The sequence below is a fragment of the Pimephales promelas genome, chromosome 17 (genome assembly GCF_988280905.1).
Source record: "Pimephales promelas chromosome 17, fPimPro1.hap1.1, whole genome shotgun sequence".
NCBI classification, from domain to species: Eukaryota; Metazoa; Chordata; class Actinopteri; order Cypriniformes; family Leuciscidae; genus Pimephales; species Pimephales promelas.
Genome location: NC_142785.1, coordinates 682,196 through 707,091, shown reverse-complemented (window position 1 = coordinate 707,091; position 24,896 = coordinate 682,196). Strand labels below are relative to the sequence as shown.

At 36.5% G+C, this 24,896-nt stretch overlaps 3 protein-coding genes across 8 annotated transcripts; 2 read left to right on the top strand and 1 right to left on the bottom strand.

The window, feature by feature from the left end:
* Positions 1–759: 759 nt before the first annotated feature.
* On the top strand, positions 760–13,834 carry glp2r (glucagon-like peptide 2 receptor). Of its 5 annotated transcripts, none has more exons than XM_039653667.2 (13): positions 760–961; positions 4,666–4,762; positions 4,859–4,963; positions 5,807–5,928; positions 6,005–6,111; positions 7,621–7,777; positions 8,865–9,024; positions 9,266–9,326; positions 9,972–10,038; positions 11,637–11,725; positions 12,378–12,516; positions 12,587–12,628; positions 13,062–13,833. In XM_039653667.2, the coding sequence occupies exons 1-13, from the start codon at positions 908–910 to the stop codon at positions 13,392–13,394; spliced, it is 1,533 nt and encodes a 510-aa protein (XP_039509601.2). In that variant the 5' UTR covers positions 760–907; the 3' UTR covers positions 13,395–13,833. The 5 variants fall into 5 exon arrangements, with proteins under 5 accessions (XP_039509601.2, XP_039509600.2, XP_039509598.2 ...); XM_039653666.2 differs by having other exon boundaries at positions 9,972–10,042; XM_039653664.2 differs by having other exon boundaries at positions 8,883–9,024; positions 12,378–12,628.
* A 476-nt stretch (positions 13,835–14,310) lies between these two features.
* rcvrnb (recoverin b) lies at positions 14,311–19,524 on the bottom strand. The gene is made up of 4 exons (XM_039653670.2): positions 19,233–19,524; positions 17,167–17,294; positions 15,676–15,787; positions 14,311–15,223 (listed from the first exon to the last, which is right to left on the bottom strand). The coding sequence occupies exons 1-4, from the start codon at positions 19,483–19,485 to the stop codon at positions 15,105–15,107; spliced, it is 612 nt and encodes a 203-aa protein (XP_039509604.1). The 5' UTR covers positions 19,486–19,524; the 3' UTR covers positions 14,311–15,104.
* A 1,070-nt stretch (positions 19,525–20,594) lies between these two features.
* Positions 20,595–24,690, top strand: pts (6-pyruvoyltetrahydropterin synthase). Of its 2 annotated transcripts, XM_039653888.2 has the most exons (6): positions 20,595–20,873; positions 22,975–23,054; positions 23,151–23,173; positions 23,254–23,310; positions 23,761–23,831; positions 23,913–24,690. In XM_039653888.2, exons 1-6 carry the CDS (start codon positions 20,809–20,811, stop codon positions 24,034–24,036), a joined length of 420 nt encoding a protein of 139 aa, XP_039509822.1. In that variant the 5' UTR covers positions 20,595–20,808; the 3' UTR covers positions 24,037–24,690. The 2 variants fall into 2 exon arrangements, with proteins under 2 accessions (XP_039509822.1, XP_088977864.1); XM_089121738.1 differs by lacking the exon at positions 23,254–23,310.
* Positions 24,691–24,896: the final 206 nt, after the last annotated feature.

Here is a 24,896-nt window from a genome sequence, read left to right as displayed (position 1 = left end):
GGGTGCAATTATTTTATATATATGAATACACACACATGCTTGTATATTTAAGAAATATTTTCATGTGTATACTGTATGGATATTTATATATAATTTATATTATATATATATTAGGGCTGTGCAAAAATTAATTGCGATTAATCGCATCCAAAATAAAAGTCTGTGTTTACATAATATATTTGTGTGTGCTGTATATAATTATTTTGTATATATAAATACCTATGCATGCATGTATATATTTAAGAAATATTTGCGCTTAAATTCTGTATATATATATAAATACATAATCTATATTATATGAATATAAATATTTTATATATGAATAACACATTTTCTTAAATATATGCATGCATGTGTGTGTTTGTATTTATATATACAAAATAATTATACACAGTGCATCCACATACTGTATATTATGTAAACACAAACTTTTATTCTGGATGCGATTAATCGTTTGACAGCCCTGAAATCCATGTGAAGTATTTTTCATTTTTTTTGTTATTTTATATTTTGAATTTGTCTTATAACATGTTCATGTAGAAGATTTACGGTTCCATCACTTTATGGACTTAGTTTTAATCATGTTTTATGAATTAAACAGCACGTAAATATGATTTTTCAGCAGAAAACACTTGAAATAACCCGTTAAATATGAAAGAATTGTTCAATAATTTGAGACACGTGTCCAGTTTATATGGAGCCGTGCGGTTTTATAGTTTTGAGGATCGGATTAACTCTGCCTCTTCTTCTTCCTCTCAGGAGCTGCAGCTGCTGATTGGCTGGAGAGTGTGGACCTGTGAGTGAGGACACACACACACACACACACACACTCGCTCAGTGAGGTCTGCAGCTCGTCGGGTCGTGTGTGTGTCGGAGGCTCGGGTCGTGGACATGTGGATGTGGAGCCATGCGGACGGAGCTTGTGCTGTGCTCTTCTCTCACGGCGCTTCTCTGCACTCAGGTCAGTTCATGATCCACACACACACACACACACAGTCAAAACACTGAAAACAAGCTGTGCATGGGGCAGGGATGACGGCACATTATTAAGCTATTGCAAGATTTCTTCAATTTGTGGGAAATTCATCCTTTGATTTACACTGAGTTTGACACTTTTCTGGAGTTTTCAAACTGTGTTATATTTCATTTCTGTAACACTTTACAATAAGGTTCATTAGTTAACATTTATATATATTTATATAGAGAGAGAGTGTGTGTATATATATATATATATATATATATATATATATATATATATGAAGAGTTCAGATGTAAAAGCCTCTAAGTGCCATTTGAAATTTTCTTCTAGAATGATCATTTTTATCAAGCTTGTATATTTAAGTTCAGTAATTTCACTTAAATGGCAATGATAATTACCTATTAATTGTTATTTAAGTGAAATTACTGAAATTAATATACAAGTTTGATAAAAAATCATCATTAAAGAAAAACATTTAAAATGGCATTTAGAGGCTTTTGCATCTGAACTCTTCATATATATATATATATATATATATATATATATATATATATATAATTTACACTGTGTGTCAAAAGTTTTGTAATTAATAAGTATAATAATTTTTCTCCATTTTTTACTGTATTTTTTAACAATTAAATGCAGCCTTGGTGTTCTTTCGTAAACATTAGCTAATCGTAATTATTCCAAAATTTGGACGGTAGTGAATATATAATTTGGTAACTATAAGGTTCATTACGTAATGTGTACATTTGTTACAGTGTTTATTAATCTTTGTTAATGTTAGCTAATAATAATCCAGCTGTTCATTGTTTGTTCATGTTAGTGCATTAATTAATGTTAACTAATACAACCTTTGATTTTAATAACGTATTAGTAAATGTTGAGATTAATATGAACTAAGATTAATAAATGCTGATGAATATTGTTCATTATTAGTTCATGTTCACTAATGAACTTATTATAAAGTGTGACCTAATGTAATTATTTGTGAAATTTACCAGTGAAAGTTGTTTTAAAGTTAAACACCAGTTTTATTCCAGTTTTGTAGTTGATAAAAGAATAGGATTTAATAGATAAAATAGTATTAGTGATTTTTTCCATAGGAAAAACTTTACATTGTGGTACATTTTACTATTAAGTACTATATTTCTGTTTTTATATTTTAAAATGTTAAATAAAAATATATATGTCAAACATGTTAAATTCAGGATATCTTTGCAAGTAATGTCTAGTAAAAATAGTCATTCTAGTAAAAACTCTACTTAGTTAACCTTTTTTTGTTATTTTATATTTTGACTTTGTCTTATAACATATCCATGTAGAAGATTTAGGGTTCTATCACTCTATGGACTTAGTTTTAATCATGTTTTAAATAGTTTTGTGAATTAAACAGCACGTAAATATGATTTCTCAGCAGAAAATACTTTAAATATATTTTAATATAGTTTTTATATTTTAAAATGTTAAATAAAAAATATGTAAAACATGTTAAATTCAGCATTTCTTTGCAAGTAATGTCTAGTAAAAATAGTCTTTCTAGTAAAAACTCTAGTTAGTTAACCTAATAGCATTAATAATATTAGTGCAGTTCATTAACAATACATTAGACCTCTAAAATAAGATGTTAATAATAACAAAAAAAGAAGAATTCAGTGACTTCAGTGACTTTTAGTTAATGATCATTTTAACATGAACAGTTGTTTTATCAACTGATATTATTAAAAATTAAATATTGTAACAAATGCTCATTAATATGAGTTCATTAACCAGCGTTCACGAAAGACTTTATTGCTAACAGATATCAGACGCATGTTGTAGTTTAACGCTCGTATATCTGAACGTTCACCGAACATCGAGAGACGAGGTGATTAGTGTTGAAGTCTGAGCCTGATCTTCAGAAACACACATTTATCTTCAGTTTTGTAATGTGCGGCTGCTCTCTGATCAGTGTTTAGTGTCGAGGTGAATCTAAGAGTGCTGAGATGTTATTTCAAAGACGTTTTGCTGTTGAAAAGATGAATCAATACACACACAAACGTGCATGTTAGTCACTTTCACAACAGTGTCAAACGTCATCATACGCTGTGCGGTTTTGTGCAATCTTTGAGAGTTCAGGAGAATTACAGTAGAAGCTCGTAACTCTCCGTCTCGCCATATTACAGCAGGTTTAAAGGAGTAGTTCACTTTAAAAAAAGAAACTTTTGCTGATAATTTACTCGCCCCCATGTCATCCAAGATGTCCATGTCTTTCTTTCTTCAGTCGAAAAGAAATTAAGGTTTTTGATGAAAACATTCCAGGATTTTCTCCATATAATGGACTTCAATGGGGTCCAAACGGTTCAAGGTCCAAAAGACAGTTTCAGTGCAAACTACAAACTGTTCAAAGGGCTTTAAACGACTCCAGACGATGAATAAGGGTCTTATCAAGCGAAACGATCGCTCATTTAATAAATAAATAACAAAGTTTAAGTTTTATAAGCTCAAATGCTCGCCTTGCTCTGTTCATGACTCTCTTGTTCATCAAAATTTTCACCTTTCATCTTCATCTTTTCATCTTTTTCCGAGTCAAATTGTTCGTTTCGTTCGTTGAATGAACCAAATGACTCGGGAAAAGATTCGTTCATTTTTAGGAGAGTCACGAACGCGCATCACAGAACAGAGCAAGGTGACCATTTGAGCTTATAAAACTTGATCTTTGTTATTTATTTATTAAACGAGCGATCGTTTCGCTTGATAAGACCCTTATTCATCGTCTGGAGTCGTTTAAAGCCCTTTGAACAGTTTGTAGTTTGCACTGAAACTGTCTTTTGGACCTTGAACCGTTTGGACCCCATTGAAGTCCATTATATGGAGAAAATCCTGGAATGTTTTCATCAAAAACCTTCATTTCTTTTCGACTGAAGAAAGAAAGACATGGACATCTTGGATGACATGGGGGCGAGTAAATCATCAGCAAAAGTTTTTCAAAAGTGAACTACTCCTTTAACACCGAAATGAAAGTTTGAGTAAATGTTGAATATCAGATTAAGCCGAATCCGTTCACAGAGCATCGCATATCTTTCACGTCTGTCCTATAAAAGCTTTATATTTGTCGGCTCAGGATGGCGTGTTCTTATGATACTGAGTTGCTCTTTATTTCAACGCTGTAAGTTACTTTGCAACTGTTTGGTTCGGGTTCGCGCTAGTAGGATAAGACATGTACAGTCCAGATACACTGTATTTAAGCAGACGATCTACTCGAACTCTACTTGCAAAGTTACCTGAAGTTGGCCGTTGAATAGTCTAGTATAACGTATTTACAGATGGAATATTATCGTGAATCTACAATATAAGTTGTGTTAATGAAGGAAAAGCACCTCCAGTGTTTTATTTCTTCTAGTATTGTATGTACATAGCAGAGAAACGTGTGTGTGTGTGTGTGTTTCTCACTCTAAACCGATGTTCAGGAGCTGGCATTGTAAAATGGGAAGAATGTAAATATTGATGTGTTCATTGAAGATGTTTAATATCTCCTCCAGTCACAGCCTCACACCGCTCGCCAATCATTAATATTGTGTCCTGATAAAAGCTGGAGGACGTAATGTTGAGCATTTAAGCATTTATTAACAGTGCCATCAGCTCTCATTATGACAGGAATACACACACACAGCAAGTTAACCCCGTGTTTATGTTGACGTGTGAAGGTCATGGGCTCCATGCTGGACGATGTGATCTATAAGCGTGGGGAATATCAGGAGAACTGCACACGCTTCCTGAAAGCCTCTCTGCCGACTGGCACTGGTGAGTGAAGCTGCGGGAGGAGATGACATGTGTAATAAATGTCTGCTGTGGAAGTTATTATGTTTAACAGAAGTCACTGTACGGATCGCTCCACAGGAATCTTCTGCAACGGAACGTTTGACGTGTTTGCGTGCTGGCCGCACTCGTCTCCCGGCATCGTGTCCGTTCCCTGTCCTCCGTATCTCCCGTGGATCCGAGAAGGTCTCCTGTCTTTTACACTTTTAACAATTACATTTAAAAAGGGTTCAATCATGTCACAGCCTAATATTATTTAAAGGAGTAGTTCACTTTTGAAAAGTGTCCAGATGTCCATGTCTTTCTTTCTTCAGTCGAAAAGAAATTAAGGTTTTTAATGAAAACATTCCAGGATTTTCTCCACATAATGGACTTCAATGGGGACCAAAAGGTTCAAGGTGCAAAAGACAGTTTCAGTGCAAACTACAAACTGTTCAAAGGGCTTTAAACGACTCCAGACGATGAATAAGGGTCTTATCAAGCGAAACGATCGCTCATTTAATAAATAAATAAATAACAAAGTTTAAGTTTTATAAGCTCAAACGCTCGCCTTGCTTTGTTCTGAATGTTCATCAAAATGAACAAATCTTTTTCCGAGTCATTTGGTTCATTCGGCGAAAGAAGCGAACGAATTGATTCGGAAAAAGATTTGTTTATTTTGTTGAACAGGAGAGTCACGAACGCGCATCACAGAACAGAGCAAGACGAGCATTTGAGCTTATAAAACTTAAACTTTGTTCTTTATTTATTAAATGAGCGTTTGTTTCGCTTGATAAGACCCTTATTCATCGTCTGGAGTCGTTTAAAGCCCTTTGAACAGTTTGTAGTTTGCACTGAAACTGTCTTTTGGACCTTGAACCGTTTGGACCCCATTGAAGTCCATTATATGGAGAAAATCCTGGAATGTTTTCATCAAAAACCTTCATTTCTTTTCGACTGAAGAAAGAAAGACATGGACATCTTGGATGACACGGGGGCGGGTAAATTATCAGTTCCCAATAATTTTCTAACCTGTACGGTTGTTGTCAGGAGCTGCTGGAAGTGTGTATAAGGAATGCATGATCAACGGCGCCTGGAAAACTGAGGAGAACTCCAGCAGCGTCTGGAGAAACCAGTCCGAGTGCGAAAACCAGTATTATTTCAAGTCTGAGGTGAATATAGCTCGCACACATTAAAGCATGGTGTCCATCACGGCCCAGTGTTTACAGCGACGCCCTGCGCACACAGGAGGAGGAGGTGTTTCGGCAGTCCGTGCTGCGAGTCCTGTCCATCGTCGGATACTCGCTGTCCTTCTCCTCGCTCTGCTTGGCTGTTCTCATCATGAGTCTGCTGAGGTGAGTTCTGCAGGGCTCAGTGTTGGGTTTCATATAGGAAGAATGTAACTTTAAAGTGCCCCTATTCTGCTATTTTAGAGGTTTTAGCGTCTCCTCTAACAGGTTTACATCATTCCAGCTCAGAAACACTGATTTCCTCATAATCTCCACTGCAGCTTCAGCTCTTTCCTCTCAGTGTCTGAAACGCTTCCGTCGAAGCTAAGCCCCGCCTCTCTGAGAGCCGCTCTGCTCTGATTGGTCAGAACGCTCATTATCATATCGGAATCTCAGCTCTTGATCACAGTGAACTACACGAGCCGAACTCTCCCAGTCTCAGATACACTACAGTGTTTGAGGGCGGAGCTAAGAGACGCTGCTCAGCCAATCAGGACCAGAGGCGGGCATCATTACAAACCTATGTGACTGGAATTACTGAGGACTCGTTTCAAAATCGCTTAGGACACAAATAACTCCATTTATCTGCACTTATTTCACACTACATCCCAAAAAAGCTAAATATGGGCACTTTAACCCTTATGCTGCATTAGGGACATTTTTGGTCTTTTGCAGTTTAATTTCTTTGACCATTTTGGCTGTTTTTAATGCAAATGGTATGAAATTTGGCAAAATTGTGACTTTTTGGATACATGTAAAAAATGTGATCCCATTTTGCAAAATATGTATAACACACACTGTGTAGATCAAATAGTAACACTCAGCACCATAAAGACCAAAAATGGCCCATTGAAACCCATTAAAACGTTGTTTAAATCAGTAATACATGAAACATGATTTTTGCACAAACATCCTTTCGTTTTGAAGCAAAAGCATTATATTTGCATTATATAGTGATGACGTCACTACATATTTATTCCCTATGGGTGGAAATGCACCTTATTTTAGGCAATAGGCAATGTTTAATAGGTGGCCATTTTTGGTCTCTAACGCGCTAAGTGGGATTTTTTGCAAAGTGGGACTGTGATAATCCAAATCTAAAGTTTTCTCTTTGCATTTAGTTTATTGAAAATAATTGAATTTTTGTGTTTTTTCCTCTTATACAAATCGATGGTTTCGCAAACAAAACTGGTAATTAAAGGGTTAAAATCCTGAAATTGAATACATTTTTGGTAGTTATGATGAGGACTGATGCTGGTTAAAAGATTTAACTTGGTAAAAGTGGAAAATAATAATAATATATAATATTTTAGGCAATGTTTAATATGTGGCCATTTTTGGTCCTTAATGCACTCAACGGTGTTAAAAATCTAATGCAGCACAAGGGTTAAGATAGTTTGCAAACTTCTAATAATACAATCTAACTGGTAAAAGATCATGTTTCATGGTCTCTCGAATCGTGTTTAGGTTTCACCAATGTTCTCTGTCGAGGACTGGCGTGATTAGATTTATCTGCATGCATTTCCAGCGCCTTTGTTTTCATTGATCAAACTGATTCACTCGTCCCGAGATATCTGATACTAATTTCATTTGTCCCTAACCAAGCAGTAAACTATTTTTACCCGTTGTTTTCAGGAAGCTTCACTGTACGAGGAACTACATCCACATGAATCTCTTTGTATCGTTCATATTTAGAGCGACAGCCGTAATTACCAAAGAGGTTGTGTTACAAGTCACGTACACCAACCTTCCCAGGGACGAGCTGGGGTGGAACAGCTACACCAAATCTGCGGTACAGAAACCCTCATTCGTGTTCGCTTTCACTTCTGTGTGACAACATGGCTTTCTTACGGAGGACTTGTGTCTGCTTTCTAGTCAAACGTTTCTGAAATCAAGATGCATTTACTAAAGTAGTGCAATTATGTGAAACAAGCATAATTAAACGCCAATGGGGTAAAAAATAATAATCTTGTTCAGGTCATTTTGCATTTTTAAAGGAGTACTTTTGCTGATAATTTACTCGCCCCCGTGTCATCCAAGATGTCCATGTCTTTCTTTCTTCAGTCGAAAAGAAATTAAGGTTTTTGACGAAAACATTCCAGGATTTTCTCCATATAATGGACTTCAATGGGGTCCAAACGGTTCAAGGTGCAAATGTGCAAACTACAAATGGTTCAAAGGGTTTTAAACGACTCCAGACGATGAATAAGGGTCTTATCAAGCGAAACGATCGCTCATTTAATAAATAAATAACAAAGTTTAAGTTTTATAAGCTCAAATGCTCGCCTTGCTCTGTTCTGTAACGCACTCCTGTTCGAACTCGTTCATCAAAATGAACAAATCTTTTTCCGAATCAATTCGTTCGTTTCTTTCGCCGAATGAACCAAATAACTTTGTTCTTTATTTATTAAATGAGCGATCGTTTCGCTTGATAAGACTCTTATTCATCGTCTGGAGTCGTTTAAAGCCCTTTGAACAGTTTGTAGTTTGCACTGAAACTGTCTTTTGGACCTTGAACCGTTTGGACCCCATTGAAGTCCATTATATGGAGAAAATCCTGGAATGTTTTCATCAAAAACCTTAATTTCTTTTCGACTGAAGAAAGAAAGACATGGACATCTTGGATGACACGGGGGCGAGTAAATTATCAGCAAAAGGTGGACTACTCCTTTAAGCATCCACTCACTTCATTTTGATTAACTCCCCCTTTAACGAGACTTAATATCTTTACTGAACGCATCTTGATGTAAGAATGTTTAGATATTTGGACTGGAAAGCAGACCGAAGTCCTCAGGAAGAACAGCACAGTTTGTCTGACTGTTCGCTGTTTCTCTGTGTAGATGCACAAAACATGCAGTAATATAATGTCAACCCTCCAGATTTCTTTCCTCTGCAAGGCCTCGAAGGTGTCGCTGGAATATTTTGTGGGATGTAATTACTTCTGGCTTCTAGTGGAGGCGATCTTCCTGCACACGCTTCTGTTCACGGCCGTGCTGACCCGCAAGAGACTCCTGAAGAAGTACATGCTCATCGGATGGGGTGCGACTCGTCCGTAATACACAACTACCCTTGTCACGCGTTTAAAGATGACTTTACTCCAAGCCCTTATGTATAATGCATTATAAAGGTGTTCATAATGTATGTTCTAGTGCTTTTCTATTCATAAATAATTGTAAGCAAAGCTTTGTAATATTTGCTTTAATTAATGCATTAGAAATACTTTTATAATGCATCTTACACAAATGACTTTATTAATACTTCATTCAACCAACTCATTCAGGAACTCCATTATTGTTCGTGATCCCCTGGACCGTAACCAAAACTTTATATGAAAATAAAAGGTACGTGCCTTTCTTACTCGCCACTTTAAAAGACAGTTTTGCACGTAATACAGAAAATAATGTGTTGTATAGTAGAATAACGCAACGATTCACTGAAAGAAAAAAATTGCTTGTGCGTTTCTCAAATAATTACAAAAATCTGCAGTTTTAAACTTTGAAATTGATTGATTTGATAAAAAGACGTACGCTAATTATGTTCATTTGCAACTTGAAAAAAAATAATCTTTTTTTACAGTGCTATATTATTCAACACAATAAAAATAAATTTGGTAACACTTTACTATAAAGTTTCATTTGTTAACATTGGTTCATGTTAATTATTATGTTAATAATCAACATTTATTAATACATTTACATAACTGTAACTACATTAACTATATTTTTACTAACATTATCAAAGAATAATAAATGCTTTAAAAACAGTTCATGTTACCAAACTAATGGCACTTCTTTGTAAAGTGTTTCCATATTCTTATGCTATTCTATTATAAGTTTTAATATATTTTATCCCCTTTTTTATTTGTGTTTCTTCTGATTATGTAAAGCACTTAACATTGTGCAATATAAATAAACTTGCCTTGCCTGTTAATGGTTATAAGGCTACATCTGCCTAATATAATGCATTGCATGTGTTCTTTTGTAAAGCTGTTGGTTGAACAATATCCGATGGATCTGGTGGATAATCCGAGGCCCAATAACACTGTCAGTGATCGTGAGTAAGATGCCTGACTTCATTACACGTGTCTTGTTTCCGTCATGCTCTGCTGTGTTTAGTGATCCTCGTGCCGGCGCGCCTCATGCTGGTCACGAGCGCAACACCACGGTCACAGTGTGTTACCGCAGGCGCTCTGAACCTTCTGCGCTTTACTCTCAGAAACATACCATGAAAATGTGCATCACTATAATTAGATCAAAACCTCATTAACACTCAATCCTGCTGAAAATCGAATCATGCAAACGTCAAACGCTGATTTATGGAAGCTTGTTTCCGCCACAGAATGAAAAATAAAAAAGGTAATTGCGACTTTTTATCTCACAATTTCAAGTTTACAGCTCATATTTCTCAGAATTGCAAGATATAGGGCAGAGCGGGGCACGCATTTTGGTTTTGGCTCAGTTGATTAAAAATAATTAGGTTAGATTAATATTTTTTTTACACAAGCAACATAAACATCTCTGCTACAAATGAACACTTAAAGTTTTTTTCTAGGACCTACCATTTTCGTACAGTTAGACTGAAAGTGACAGAAGTGCAAATGTTGCAACTTAATTGTAACAGACACAGGGGTTAGTTGTAACACTTCAGGACTATTTTATTTGTATAGTTTGATATTGTTTGTGCATCTGTATAGACAGATATCCATACATCCATCCCTCATCCAATCATCCTTCTATTGTGGATCAATATCATAGATAGAGACATAGAAAAAGGCTGCACAGTTTTGCAATAAATAATAATAAATAAAATTATAAAATATTGTAATTGCAATTAAATTAGATTTGTGTGTGGCAGCTGCATGATGTACAATTATTATTATTATTAATAATAATACAAATGAGCTTAAAATAAAAATGTAAAAGTGTTTATTGCATTAAGAACATGCCATATTTTTATCATTCATAGTACACTAAATTTTCAACATTTTAAATTCCAACATTGTTTGTGAAAGTTCAACAAAGTTAGATGAATAAATAAATACTCAAACCTGAAAAGTTGTGTGGCTCCGTTTTCATTTGATTATCATTGTACACTTGGCGGCTTGTTTGTAACTCTGTGTTAGTACTAACCCCGCTGTGTATTACATATTTTAAGCCTAGCTAACAGTCGCTAGGAATTGCTGACATGTTTCAAAATGGTGCTGTGTTTGAGCCAACAAGACAATATAAAGTTAGATTTGGAAACGTATACACCCAACTCAGAAAATATATGATGAAAACATTTACTTTCATGGTGTCAAAACAGTCTTTGTCCAGTATCTTCACGAAATATAATCAAACCTTTCCGCAAATTCGCGGGAGCAGAAAAGAGGAAAAGAGCAGAAAGACAGCCTGCTTGATCCTGATGAACTATGTGAAAAGTCCGTATTACATTTAACCCCGCGCTCCCCTAAAGTCAGAATTGCGAGATATATAGTTGCAATTGCAAATATATAGTTGTGATATAAAGTCAGAATTGCGAGATATGAAGTCGCGCTTGATACTTGTGTTTCAGATCGTTAAAATTTAACGATCCCTTTGTCTCATTTAGTAAATGTTGGAGTACATTTTATATGTGTGGAGAAAATATAATAAAGCTTGTTTGTCTTTCAGGTCATTTTTTGCATTTTCCTCAAAATCATCCGACTTTTGCTGTCCAAGTTAAAGGCCGACCAGGTGAAGTTCACGGACTACCGTTACAGGTCAGTCGTGCTCGCCTAAAGCTAATGTTAATATGCTCATTTTTAATGTTATCGGTATCGGCCTGATAAGAACATTTGGTCAATATATTAAAGCTGATAAATAATGTATTATTTCCTTCAGCTGAGACTCTTCAGATGCGCACGGTTCAACATGATTGGTTTGAATTGCTTGAAATATGATTGAAATCACGAAGGAAAATAGAGTTAAAGTGCAGAGCAAGTCTGTCATATCGGCTTCATAACATTATAATTGTGTGATTGGGACATGATGAGACTTTTGTTTTTGTAATCAGGCTCTCAAAAATTATGTCAAAATTTGTATTTAGATTTATCGACCGATATATCGGTTATCAACCCGATCTCAGCAATTCATATGAATTTTAAGAGGTGGCTAAATCGTACAAATTCATGCGACCCAACTCGTTCAAATACGCAAGATTTTTGCTAATTCGTACATATTTTACGAGTTACCAAATTCGTATGAATTCTTATCCAAGACGTGGGTTTAGACAAATCGTACTAAATTCGTACAAATTAGCCACCTTTTAATCTCTCGTACAAATTGGTCGTCAGATTGGAGTAATCGGTTATCGCATCGGGCAAAAATGTGCATCCATGATGAAAACTCACAGATTTCACGCGGTTTGCACAGTTTAGCCAGAGCAACGCTCGTGTTGATTCCTCTGCTCGGGATCCACGAGATCGTCTTCACCATCATCATCGACGAATCAGTGGAAGGAAGCAACCGCTACGCTCGAAACTTCGTCCACCTGACCCTGAGCTCGTTCCAGGTGAGCGATCCCCTCGCTTGTCCTCTCCCGACTCAGGACGCCTCTAACCGCGAGCTCTGTTCGTCCACAGGGTCTGCTAGTCGCAGTGCTGTACTGCTTCGCCAACGGAGAGGTACGTTTGGGGCGTTTCGAAAGTGAGACGGCGCTGCACGATTAATCACAACTTACATGTAATCGCACTGAAACCCAGGCTGTGATTATTAGTTATGTGCAGCGTGTCAGTGAAGCACGGCTCAGAGTTTGAGTCGCTTGTAACGGGCGTTTGAGAAAGACATGAGACGCAATTATGAACCTCTTGTCCAACAAAAGTCGACATTTAATAACACGCTTTTCCTGTATGGAAAATATGTGGTGTGTATAAGACGCCCTCTAGTGTTCAGAGGGACATGTGTGTGTGTGTGAGACTCATCAGTCGTACTTCACTGACAAGCTGCACGTAAAATAATCGCAGGCTTTGCCCAATCGGTTCGTGGGATTAGTCGTGCGGCGCGAGTGAGAGAGTTCAGATGTCTTCCCATAATGCCCTGTTCTGTCCACATGTGCAGGTGCAGGCGGAGCTGAAGAAGCGCTGGCAGCTGTTCCTGTCCTCCAATCACTGCGAGGTCCACAACTGCTTCACGGACATCCACCCCAAACACCTGTGGAAGTGTTCGCACAAGAGTTCAGGACAAACCCAAGAGCAGAGCCAATCCAACGAGGACGGAGGCCACGCCCCCTCACAGGTGCATCCGCAGGTGACCGACCAATCAGCAGAGGACCTGGCCTGTGGGCGGAGCTTAGGCCTGGAGTTCTACACGAGGAAGAGTTTGTCCAGCAGCGACGGGGAAATGACTTTAGGAGAGACGATGGAGGAGATCATCGAGGAGAGCGAGTTCTGACACTCATTTTTATGTAAATATGTAATTAGGGATGTATATTTCCAATCTTTAACCACTGTAAATTATTCAAGGCTGTTTACGCCACAGAATAAAAAAAGGTAATTGTGACTTTAATCACGATTCTGACTCTGCAATTCGGACTTCATAATGATCATATCTGAGAAAAACGTCGGAATCGCGTAATATACATTTTTTATTTGTAAATCGTGAGATAAAAAGTTGCAATTTACACTCATTTAAAAAAAAAAAACGTATTTTGATGAGTTAAAGCAATGTGTTATCATAACTTATTGATCATATTGTTTTCTCAGTGTAGGCTGTGCAACGATTAATCACATCCAAAATAAAAGATTGTTTACATAATATATGTGTGTGTGCTGTGCATAATTAATTAATATATATATATATATGAAGAGTTCAGATGCAAAAGCCTCTAAATGCCATTTGAAATTTTCTTCTTTAATGATGATTTTTTATCAAACTTGTATATTTAAGTTCAGTAATTTCACTTAAATAGCAATTCATAGGTAATTATCATTGCCATTTAAGTGAAATTACTGAACTTAAATATACAAGCTTGATAAAAATGACCATTAAAGAAGGAAATTTCAAATGGCACTTAGAGGCTTTTGCATCTGAACTCTTCATATATAAATACACACACATGCATGTATATATTTGAGAAATATTTACATGTGTATATATAATTCATATTATATGTAAATAACACGTTTTTTGCACAAAAAAAAAATTATTTATATATAGAAAATAATTATACACAGTACACACACATATATTATGTAAACACTTTTATTTTGGATGTGATTAATTGTCGTAATGACCTTTTTCGTTTTTATTCCGTGGCAGAAACGAGCTTCCATAGTAAATGGCTTCCGTTATGTTTTTGATACGTGAATTTTGTACATTTTATGACGCAAGGTCCACAATCGAATCTAAGCTTTGTAATACTGCTGTTGTTTATTTGATATGGCAGTGCTCAGAACCGGCCTCTTGTGTTATACCCCACTGTGATTGACGCTCTCGGACAGTATATGCTTTATATTATCCAGATCATGTTGCGACTCGTAGTGCAAAAATGACAGAAATGCTAATCTTGGCATGCGTTCATGTTTCCATATGTGCTACATGCTGCCTTTCACTGTCCTAACAGTGCCAGATAATAATGATAGATGTATTTTATTATATGCATTTAGCCTATCAAGAGCCACTGCATTTTAATCAATTAATGCAAAGGGAGCACGATTAAAGTGAACAGTTATTAGCAAATATCTTCACTCAATTATACAAGAAAGCACACTAGTAGAAGAGCAACAGCGCGCTACAATACTCACAGTAAAATACAGTAGAATACTAAAATGAAACGTGTGCATAACTGTTACATACATGGGCAAAGTTGTGGATTATTAGCATAATTGGCATGTTTGCACAGAGATGACTGTGAATGTGACCTTTTGACCCCTGTGGTCACATGGCCGACGGACTGCTTGTATCCGTGTGTTTCACATTACATGCATTCCTGTCCGTTGTGGGGGTAATAAACAACATTTGCACATGTATATTCCATCATGGCACACACTGATTCGAGTTCCTGTCAGTCGGCGTGTAACCGGCGCACGAATGCACTTTTTACACTTTAATTATTTAAGAAAGTCAGATTGAACTTAAACAAGTCGCAGTGATTCAAACACATCATTGCTTCTTCTCCTTGAGCCTTTCTTGGACCTTCTGGGGCTCGTCGAACTGAATCAGCCGCAGGATGTTCTTATTGCCCATAACTCCATGGATGAACTCTCCCTCTGTTATCTTACCTGACGACACAAACAAATGCATTCTTAAAGCTCAATAAAGGGTTTTCTGTTGAAGAGTAAGTCCCCCTGTGGTGAAATCCAGCGTTTATGTGTCTGTGTGTGTTTTTAATATGCTTTAAGTTGATAAGTATTTCCTCCTTAAAACTGCAGTGAACCAAAGACAGTCTCAAAAACACGTAATCGCTGGTGTTTCTGACGTCACAAACCACCTTGTAACCAATCAGATCGACGTGTGATCGTCAACCAGTGGATCTCTGAGTGAGTGAGTGAGTGAAGGCGGAGCTCATTTGCATATTCATAGAACTGTGCATGCTAAATGAGGCAAGGGTGTCGAGTTACATGTCATTTTGGTGATCTTTTTAGATGATTTTTAAGAGATAAAAGTGTTGACTACAGATTCCAGATTCTACATGTCATCTCTAAGACATTTACATGTGCAAACAGTCACTCACCATTTTCTTTTTTCCCAAAAAAGTCCCAAATTTTATCGGTTCGTTTTTCCGGGGTGTTCTCGTCGTCCGGGAGTGTTTTCTGGTCTTCTTTGGAGATCATGTTGAATATTGACTGAAAGAGGAGCAAAGGTTCTCAAAGTTATGAACAAACACGCTTCAGTCATAAAACTTACTTTTCTGAAATGTTTTAGTTGAACGTTTTTAACTTTTGTAACGTTCAGATTCAAAAGGAACATTCTCATAATGTTTGCAAAAGGGAATGTTTCTACACTGTAAAAAATGGGTCTTGTCATTTTCATTTAATAAATGAAGGGGATCATTAAAAATAGAGTGTATACTTCATTAAGAAAATTGTGATTCAGGAGAACATTTCACTAATAAAACCAAGAGATACAATTTCCAATTTTTTTTTAAAGAAAGTCTTGAATTGAGGAACCGATTAAGCTGATAAAATTAAGGGAAAAAAATAAATTAGTTAAGTTATGCGTTTTTTATTTAGAGACAGCCACAGCATTGGTGAAGTTTTGATTGTTACCGTAGTAATTTACTAATGCTGTGTTCACGTGCTATGGAAAGTAGGATATTTTCCGCTAGTGAACTGGTATTTAACAGTGTGTTGCGTTCAAGTGCTTTTGTTGTCGTAATGTGGTAAAAAGACGGAGATCCAGACCTGTTATTTAGCTAAAACTATTTAAGATTGCTTAAGTCATCTGCAACAGCAAGAAAATGATTTATCAAAACTCAAAAGGTAAATAATATGCTATATATTTTCTAGATCATGAAGTATATATTTTTACCATTCACGACTCTTGCGGTGCTCTCTGACATTTTGAAAAGTTCAAAGGTTATCTCATCTCGGCAACTGGTCCATCAAAATATTCTAGGAGTTGCCCAGTAGAAAATACCACATGAGGGGGTGTTCATGTGCATTTTCCACGTCGGCTTTTGGTATTTACCATAATTACCATAGCACATGAAGGCAGCATTATTCACGATACAGCACGTGCCTCGAGTACCTTATTGGTTTTATAAAACGGTTATCACACAATAAAAATATTCAAGTAAAAAAAATGCATTAGTGCAACTTTCATGAAGTAAAATCACTAAAAGCCTTCCTTCCGCTAGAAAAAAATAGTCCCTGACCGTGAACAGCAACAACGCTCCGGTGTGTAATCTGCATGAAAGCTCAAATAAACACAACATAGGAACCGCAGCGTTGCGCAGTGATACACAGAACCGTTGGGTGACGCGGTCATAGATGTGTTTTATCGTAAATAAAGTAAAGCTTTTGACCAATCAGAATCATCGATTAAAACTAACCGTTTTATAAACTAAAATAATGTAGGGGGTTTTACATAATCTATTCAGGTAGATTCCATTAAAGAACACACACACACACACACACATAACATTTTTTACAGTGTAAGAAAAAACATTCAAAACTTTCTTTGTAGTGTGTGAGTAACTGAGTCTGAGTTGGTCTTCATTCACCTTCACTATTTCATGAATCTCGTTTTTGGTGATGCTGCCGTTCCGGTCCACGTCGTACAGAGCGAAGGCCCACTCCAGCTTCTCCACGGTCTTCCCCGAGGACGTCAGGTGCAGGGCCACGATGTACTCTATAAACGGACATATCATGAAAGTCTGCTTTTCTCCGTGTGCGTGTGCGTGTGCGTGTGCGTGTGTTTGTGTGTGTGCTGTAATCGACCGCCTCTACCGACAGAACCCGTGAACAGTGAAACCCAGTAACTGTGTTCTGGTGAGTGTTTGATGGCAGATTTACGATCAGATTTCGTTCCTTCTGGCGTATGAAGAGGGTTTTATATAATATTCCCGCCCCTTAATCTGCGCGTTCACACACACCAGCGCCGCTGTTATGGTGCCGTTTTATATATAAACAATATTTATATTTAATATTTATATTTAAAAAATATGAATGTTAGCCAGAGGAGAACTGGCCCCCGACTGAGCCTGCAAGCTAATAGAGTAGAATAATGTTTGTTATTGTACAAGCACAATAAGATGAGGTTTCATTCAAAATGCCCTCATTAATTCAAGTTTGAAACTTTCAAATTAATATTATAATACAGCATAAAAATACACATGATTGGCTATATAAAATAAGCAAATCTAAAAAGTATCCAGCAGTATATCAATAATGCAAATAGATCAGATGTGCATTAAAACCTAAACAGAACACACACACACACACACACACACACACAAAACGTACAGGTACTTTCAACAATTTCTTTTCTTTTCTTGTGCTAATTATTTTATTCTTAAGATGCTGTGATGACCAACTTCCCAGCAGCAACAGAGTTTTCTATTTTATTATCTTAAGTTGTTCATGTTAAAATAATTTTATATTTTTAATTTTAATATTTGGTTTGGTAATTTTTATGTTTTGAAGTTAGGTAATGTTGTTCTTTTGCTAAATAAAGCCTTTTATATATATATATATATATATATATATATATATATATATATATATATATATATATATATATATATATTGGATGGCTTGTCATTTATGAGAACCTGTTATATTTGAGTGAAAAGAATCTTTTAGCCATTTTGTTGTCTATTGCATGTATATTTAGTCGTTTAATAGTTGTCTAATTGATGACTAGTCTATTCTTGGGCTACATTTAGACGTCTATTTTCACTGACAGCCCAAATTTTGCCTTGATTTAGCCTAGACGTCTGGGCTATGTTTTGACGGCTATTAGACGTCTTTTAGACGCAAAATTGCTTGCTGGGAGAGCCCAGTTGTAACGCACTGGAGAAGATCCAGCTGAGCCTGAAACTGTTCTGTGGTCAGCACAGACGACACTGAACACTATTGAGCAGAACATGTGACCGCTGTCTTATAAACACTGTCTCAGGAACTGTGGACACTTGAGGAAGAGTTCAACATGATGATGAGATGATCAGTGTGACTCCACAACAACTACACAAACGTCTCCGCTAACATTCAGAAACGTGTAAAAGTGCAGCTCTCCCTGAGTCTCTCCGGAAGGCGGAGCTAAAGCTGCTGTTACTCCTGATCCTGGATCAGTCAGATCCGCTGTTATTGCTGGAGTCTCTGAAGCTGGTGTGAAGGCTCCGCCCTCTACTGAACGGAGGCGGAGCTAAAGCTCATTTGCATTTAAAGGGATACACACAAAAACGGCAAATTTGACAAGCTACTCGAATCTCTTTCATTTATCCAGCGCTTTAACAACACAGATCATTTCACAGCATCTCTACAGTGATAACAGGAGATTACAGTCACAGAGTGTGTTTAGTCTTTACAGCAGATCTAGAATAAAGCTATTGTCCAGATAAAGTTAGTTTGGATTGATTCACTTCCGTTCCAAAGATCATTAGTGATTAAGTTACTGGCCGCTAACACGACACCGCTCTACACCGCTCCTGGTGACTCGAGAACGCAAACCCTGAAACCGGTTCCAAAGTGCAAGCAACTTTAGAAAAACGTTATCATCTGTACATATATATTTTGAGCTGAGATTTCACACACACATGTTCTAAGGGCGTAACATGTCTATACGCACCTTTAAAGTCCAGCGTCCCGTCGCTGTCGGAGTCGAAGCTCCTGAAGACGTGTTGCGCGTAGGCTTTGGGGTCGGCGTCGGGGAAGAAGCTGGCGTAGATGCTCTCGAACTGCTCGCGGCTGATGCGGCCCGTCGGACACTCGTTCAGGAACTTCTGGTACCACACGTAGAGCTGCTCCTCGCTGAACTTGGTGTTCATCTTCAGGTCCTCCAGGAGATCTCTGGACAGGGCTCCACTTTTAGCATTGCCCATCTTCCCAATCACTCTCCAGACTGAGGGCGAGCGCGAGGATCCGCTCTTTAAACCCGCGGAGGATTAGCCGCGGATGAAGCGTGATTATGATTATACTGATTATGGCTGATTTGATAGTGAGAGATTTCCAGGAATATATCAGACTTATGTCTCAGCAGGAAACCTCTTGAGCTTATTTGATGCATTCGGATTAATTCACAATATGCTGTTGCTGAACACATGTTCTGTGGTCCGTCCTGATACAGTATATCTAAATTCATGCAAATGTGTGGGATTAGAAGTTAGAGACTGATCAATGTTGAGAGGCAATACTAATTATTTTTGGTTTATTTGTTCAAGAAACAAAATTCAATCATTATTTATGTTTTATTGCACAATGGCAACTATGTTAATGTTAATAAAAAAAATATATATAGGAAAATGATTGGCCACTTAGTAGTGAAATAGACACTTGCACAATTATGCCAGGAGCGCCCATTAAGATTTCTAAACATTATTTTCTTTATTTATTAAAGGTAATATTTATGAAAAAAATGTTGTCTCCCGTCACACCATAGGACGAGTTTGAGATTTGGCTCAAAGTTGTAAAAAAAAATAAAAAGTAACTCTGGTATTAAAACAATAAATTCATGTAAAACAAAAAAAAAAAGTTTTCTAAATGATGAAAATGTGAAATAAATTATTTTTTATCTTCTGTGACGGTGAAAAAGCCACGTCACGTCAACTACCCATATATATGAAATAAAGTAATATTATATTTATATATACACACATTTACATATTATGTATATTATGTTTTATTTTTCATTATATAATGAAAAATAAAATATAATGTGTGTATATAAATAAAATATTACTTTTATATGTATTGACATTTGTATTATTAATTGTATTATTAATATTATACACACACACACACACACATATATAAACTTTTGTTAACATATTAAATTAATATTTTATTTATATATATCACACACACAAACACACATTTATATATTATACATAACATTTAATGTTATTTGTAATATAAGAGTGATTATGTGGATATAGAATAATATGACATTTGTCCAGATGTGAGAAGACACGTGATGATCATGAGGAAAGTGCTGATGTCACACTCTAATCGATTATGATCAGAGCTAACGGCTCTGGCGCAAATGAAAGGCGGCTCGGCTAAGCCACGCCCCCACTGAACATTGAACCATTTGAAGTGTCAGATATTGAGCATCTGTGACTTATAAAGCTGGCTGGAGCGTAACGTTAAACACAGACTAATAAAGCTCGCTGGACTGTAAACACGGAGAGGTTTCTGAGGGGAACATGTCGGAGCGCGTCGGCTTCATCACTCGCGTGCAGAGCTTCAGCGCGAGCCATCGCTTACACAGGTACAGCTCTCTATTACCCATTTCCACCGAAAAAAGAACTGGTTCGGAACTGGTGCTGGTTCGGAGTTGGTTCAACTTGCGAACCCGTGCAGAACCTGTTTGTTTTTCGCCCAGGGAACGACGTCGTTACGTCACTGTGCACGTCGCTAGAAACGCTCGCAAGTACATTGCGTTGGTAGTATCTCTAACTCGTGTACCAAGAAAACTTTAAAAACAATTGAAATATGCAAGTCTTTTAATCTTTTCGTTTGATATGTAATCTTTTCTGATAAGTTATGTACCCCTGTCTTGTGTCTTTTTTCTTTCCATTTATTTTTTTCTATATCGTGACTGTTTTCTTCGTTGCTTATGTTTCAAATAAAAAAATAAATAAATAAATAAAAACGCTTGCGTGTTTCTGCAGTTTCTCCTGGCTTTGCGATTGTCAGAAAATATGTTTAGAGCACATCTAAACCCGCCCCAGCCCCCGAAGTAAACATGACGTGCTAACAGAACGGCTCTAGTCCAGCAAAGAGTTAAGTGCCGCTTTGGAACCAGTTTTTCCGGTCGCGAACCGGTTCTTTGGCTGTCGAAACACGAAGAACTGGTTCGCGCACCGGCTCTCAAAATGCTTGGTGGAAAAGGGGCTTATCATACCTCATATATCAAACACATCAGAATAATAACTCAACCATGCTCTCTTCGAACAATCTTTCGCCTTCTGGATCCCATTCCAGCAACAACCAGTTTGAAAATTATGAATAAACTGAAACTACTTTTTTTATTTTTATTTTTTTTATTAACAACCACATGAAATACAAAGAACAGAGCAAACACTAAACTCTCTAACCCTAAACTGAAACTTTTTTATTTATTTATTTATTTATTTTTTTTTTTAATTATTATTCAAAAATTGCTTTACAATAGTAATGCACCTCTTAAACTGAAACTACTTGTTGCAAGTCGGCAACATGCCGCGTCATCACGAGGGAAAGTCGGCAACATGCCGCGTCATCACGAGGGAATTATGGGAATTGTAGTTTAAAACATCCAGATGCTTTATTATGAGGATGTAAACAAGACTTCGTTCTTTCATGTGGCCTAACATTTCTGTTATCATGTGACTATAATATTTCTAAAATCCCTCTCATATTTCACCTCTCGCTTGGAAAATTTCACATTATTTTCTCCTCACGCCTCCTTCATTTAATAACGCCATAACTAATAAATCTTTCCGTCACTGGTTTAACAGAAACATTAATCATTTTAATGAAATGGTTTGACACTCATGGAATCTTTTGACTTATTCATGCTTAATCACGATTATAACCGATAATTTCCGACTGCTAACTGTAAATATATTCAGTCTTATATAATCACAATTTCCCCGAATTTAACCCAGTCATCACGGCTGTACGTCTAACCCTTATTCAGCTTGTTAATGTCATATTTGCTATAACTCTCCAACAGTGACTAAACCTAAATTAATATCATCAGACTGTTGAATTAACTGAGGACAAACTGCAAAAACAAATATCATATAAGCTGGAGGAGATGCTAGCATAATCTCTCTTATTAGCCTAATAAAGTAAAAGTAGCCTACACTTTCTTCTTAAATCTTTAATTTCGAGATATTCGGATATTGATTTCTGTTGCTTTAGTGAAAGTGAGGACTTGTTTTTATGCAAAGTTTTCAATAGATTTAGGATAAAACTGGAATAAATGATCTTTACGTTAGTAAAAGATAAAAACTATTCAAATACGTTGTTTTCTTTTATGAGAACAAAAGTAACAAAGACCTAGAAAGCATTGTTTATTCTTTGTTTTAATGACATGATTTTCTTTAGACGTTTTCTATTGTTATGTGTCTTCATAAAGATAAATATCAATATATAAAATATTGTGACTGAATCTCTAATGTAATATCATCATATACATGTATAACATTTCATTGCGCTACTGTACGTTTCATTCTGTATGCAAATAATAATAAAAATAACGGCCTAAACCTTTATTTTACCAATAAATGTCTTCAACATCGGCCTATTTCAAGTCTTTGTCAAACGTATTTATTTATTATTATTGTTATTATTCATTTGTTCATAATTTTTTCTTTTTTTAGCAAATCTTTAAGTGACGAGGAGAATAAAAGAATATTTGGGAAATGCAACAATCCTAATGGCCATGGTCATAACTATAAAGGTGAGCCGTTATTTATTAGGAGCACGTTAGAAATGAATGTATCATACATTTTTCATGCACACAAGTAAATATGTTTATGATATTTTTGTTTTCTAGTTGAAGTGACGGTTCGAGGAAAGGTATTAGCTCACATTTATAAATCTGTGTTGATCGTGAGTGTGTGTGTGTGTGTGTGTAACAACGCTCGTGTGTTTCATAGATCGACAGAAACACAGGAATGGTGATGAACCTGACGGACCTGAAGGAGTGTATCGAGGTCACACTGTTTACACACACTAAAAATAAATCCAACTCGTGTTCATTGTACAGTGCTTTCACAACACACACCATTCAAAGCAGCTTTACAGAAAACACACGAGTCCACCACACGAGAGACTGACGGAAATATACACATACAAAATTAAAGTAACTTGTAGTTGTGTACAAGTTATTATATATTAAAGTTAATATACACATTTTGTGTTCATTCAGGATAAATATGACACTTTAATCCCAGTCATTGCAAAGACAAGAATCTACATTTAATTTGCTCGTGAACTCTTTTAGCCGTTCTACAATGAAAGATGCAACGTTGTTAATTAGTTATATTTTATACTTGCATTTATTTTTCCTTTTTAATTGCGTTATATTACTATATGCTCTGTAACACTCTGAGATTGCTTAATGTAAAGTGCAATACAAATAAAATGTATTGTAATATTTTTAGGAGGTCATCATGAAACCTCTTGACCATAAGAACCTGGACCGGGACGTCCCGTACTTTGCTGATGTGGTCAGGTACGACTGAGCCTAAACGCCACATATCAGTCATGATACACTCACTATAATGATGTGTGTGTGTGTGTGTGTTCATTGCAGCACTACAGAAAACCTGTCGGTGTTTATATGGGACGGCATGGCGAAGCTTCTCCCGCCGGACAGCCTGTACGAGGTCAAGGTGTACGAGACCGAGAAGAACATCGTGGTGTACCGAGGAGGATAGAGACGTGATCTGAGCCGAGCCCTCCAGCTTCACTACACATATTAATGAGAAAGAGCTGATCCCAGAACAGCAGATTACTGTAAGACACCGAGGAGGATCAGCGGGCACAGTGATCCTATTACACACTCAGAGATTACTCACACAGCATCCCGTATTTTACACTTCCCAAAGCCTTTTTTAACAAAAGCATACTTGTTTGTATTTTCAAAGTATTTGTACTAATGAATAATGAACATTTTTTTTGTAGGCTTCTTAAATCTGTTGTTGGCATTTTAATGTTGTGTGTTTGCTGTTAAAACTCGTTTTTCAATGCACTTGCTGAGAAAATGTGTTTTAGTTCATCTGTCCTTCCAGTAGATGGCGCTACGAGTGTTTCAATAGTAAGATCTCATGTAATAATGGTGGAGTAGATGCTAATATACTGTAGATGTTCACATGTGGTTGTTCTACATGTTTGACTGATAAACACAGCAACAGCAGTGATGTCTTTCACATTATGTTTTTACATTTTTACAACATGACGATTCTGTAAGGAACGTGAGAATGAGCAGTTTGCTTCAATAGTGGTACACGGAATTACAGTAATGAGAAAAAAAGGTTGAAATTAAAAGTATATACTGTAATTCAAACAAATAAATGAGCCGTTCAGCTGAAGTGCACTGTGTGTGTGTGTGTGTGTGTGTGTGTGTGTGTGTGTGTGTGTGTGTGTGTGAGAAACGCTCAAGGCTGAAATCTGCTCTGTTTATGGCAAGCCGTTTTAACGTTTAATCATTCGCAGGATATGAATTCTTGATATCAACAATTACATTTTCACTAGTTAAAATGATAATTCTTCATATCAAAAATTGAATTTGAACTAG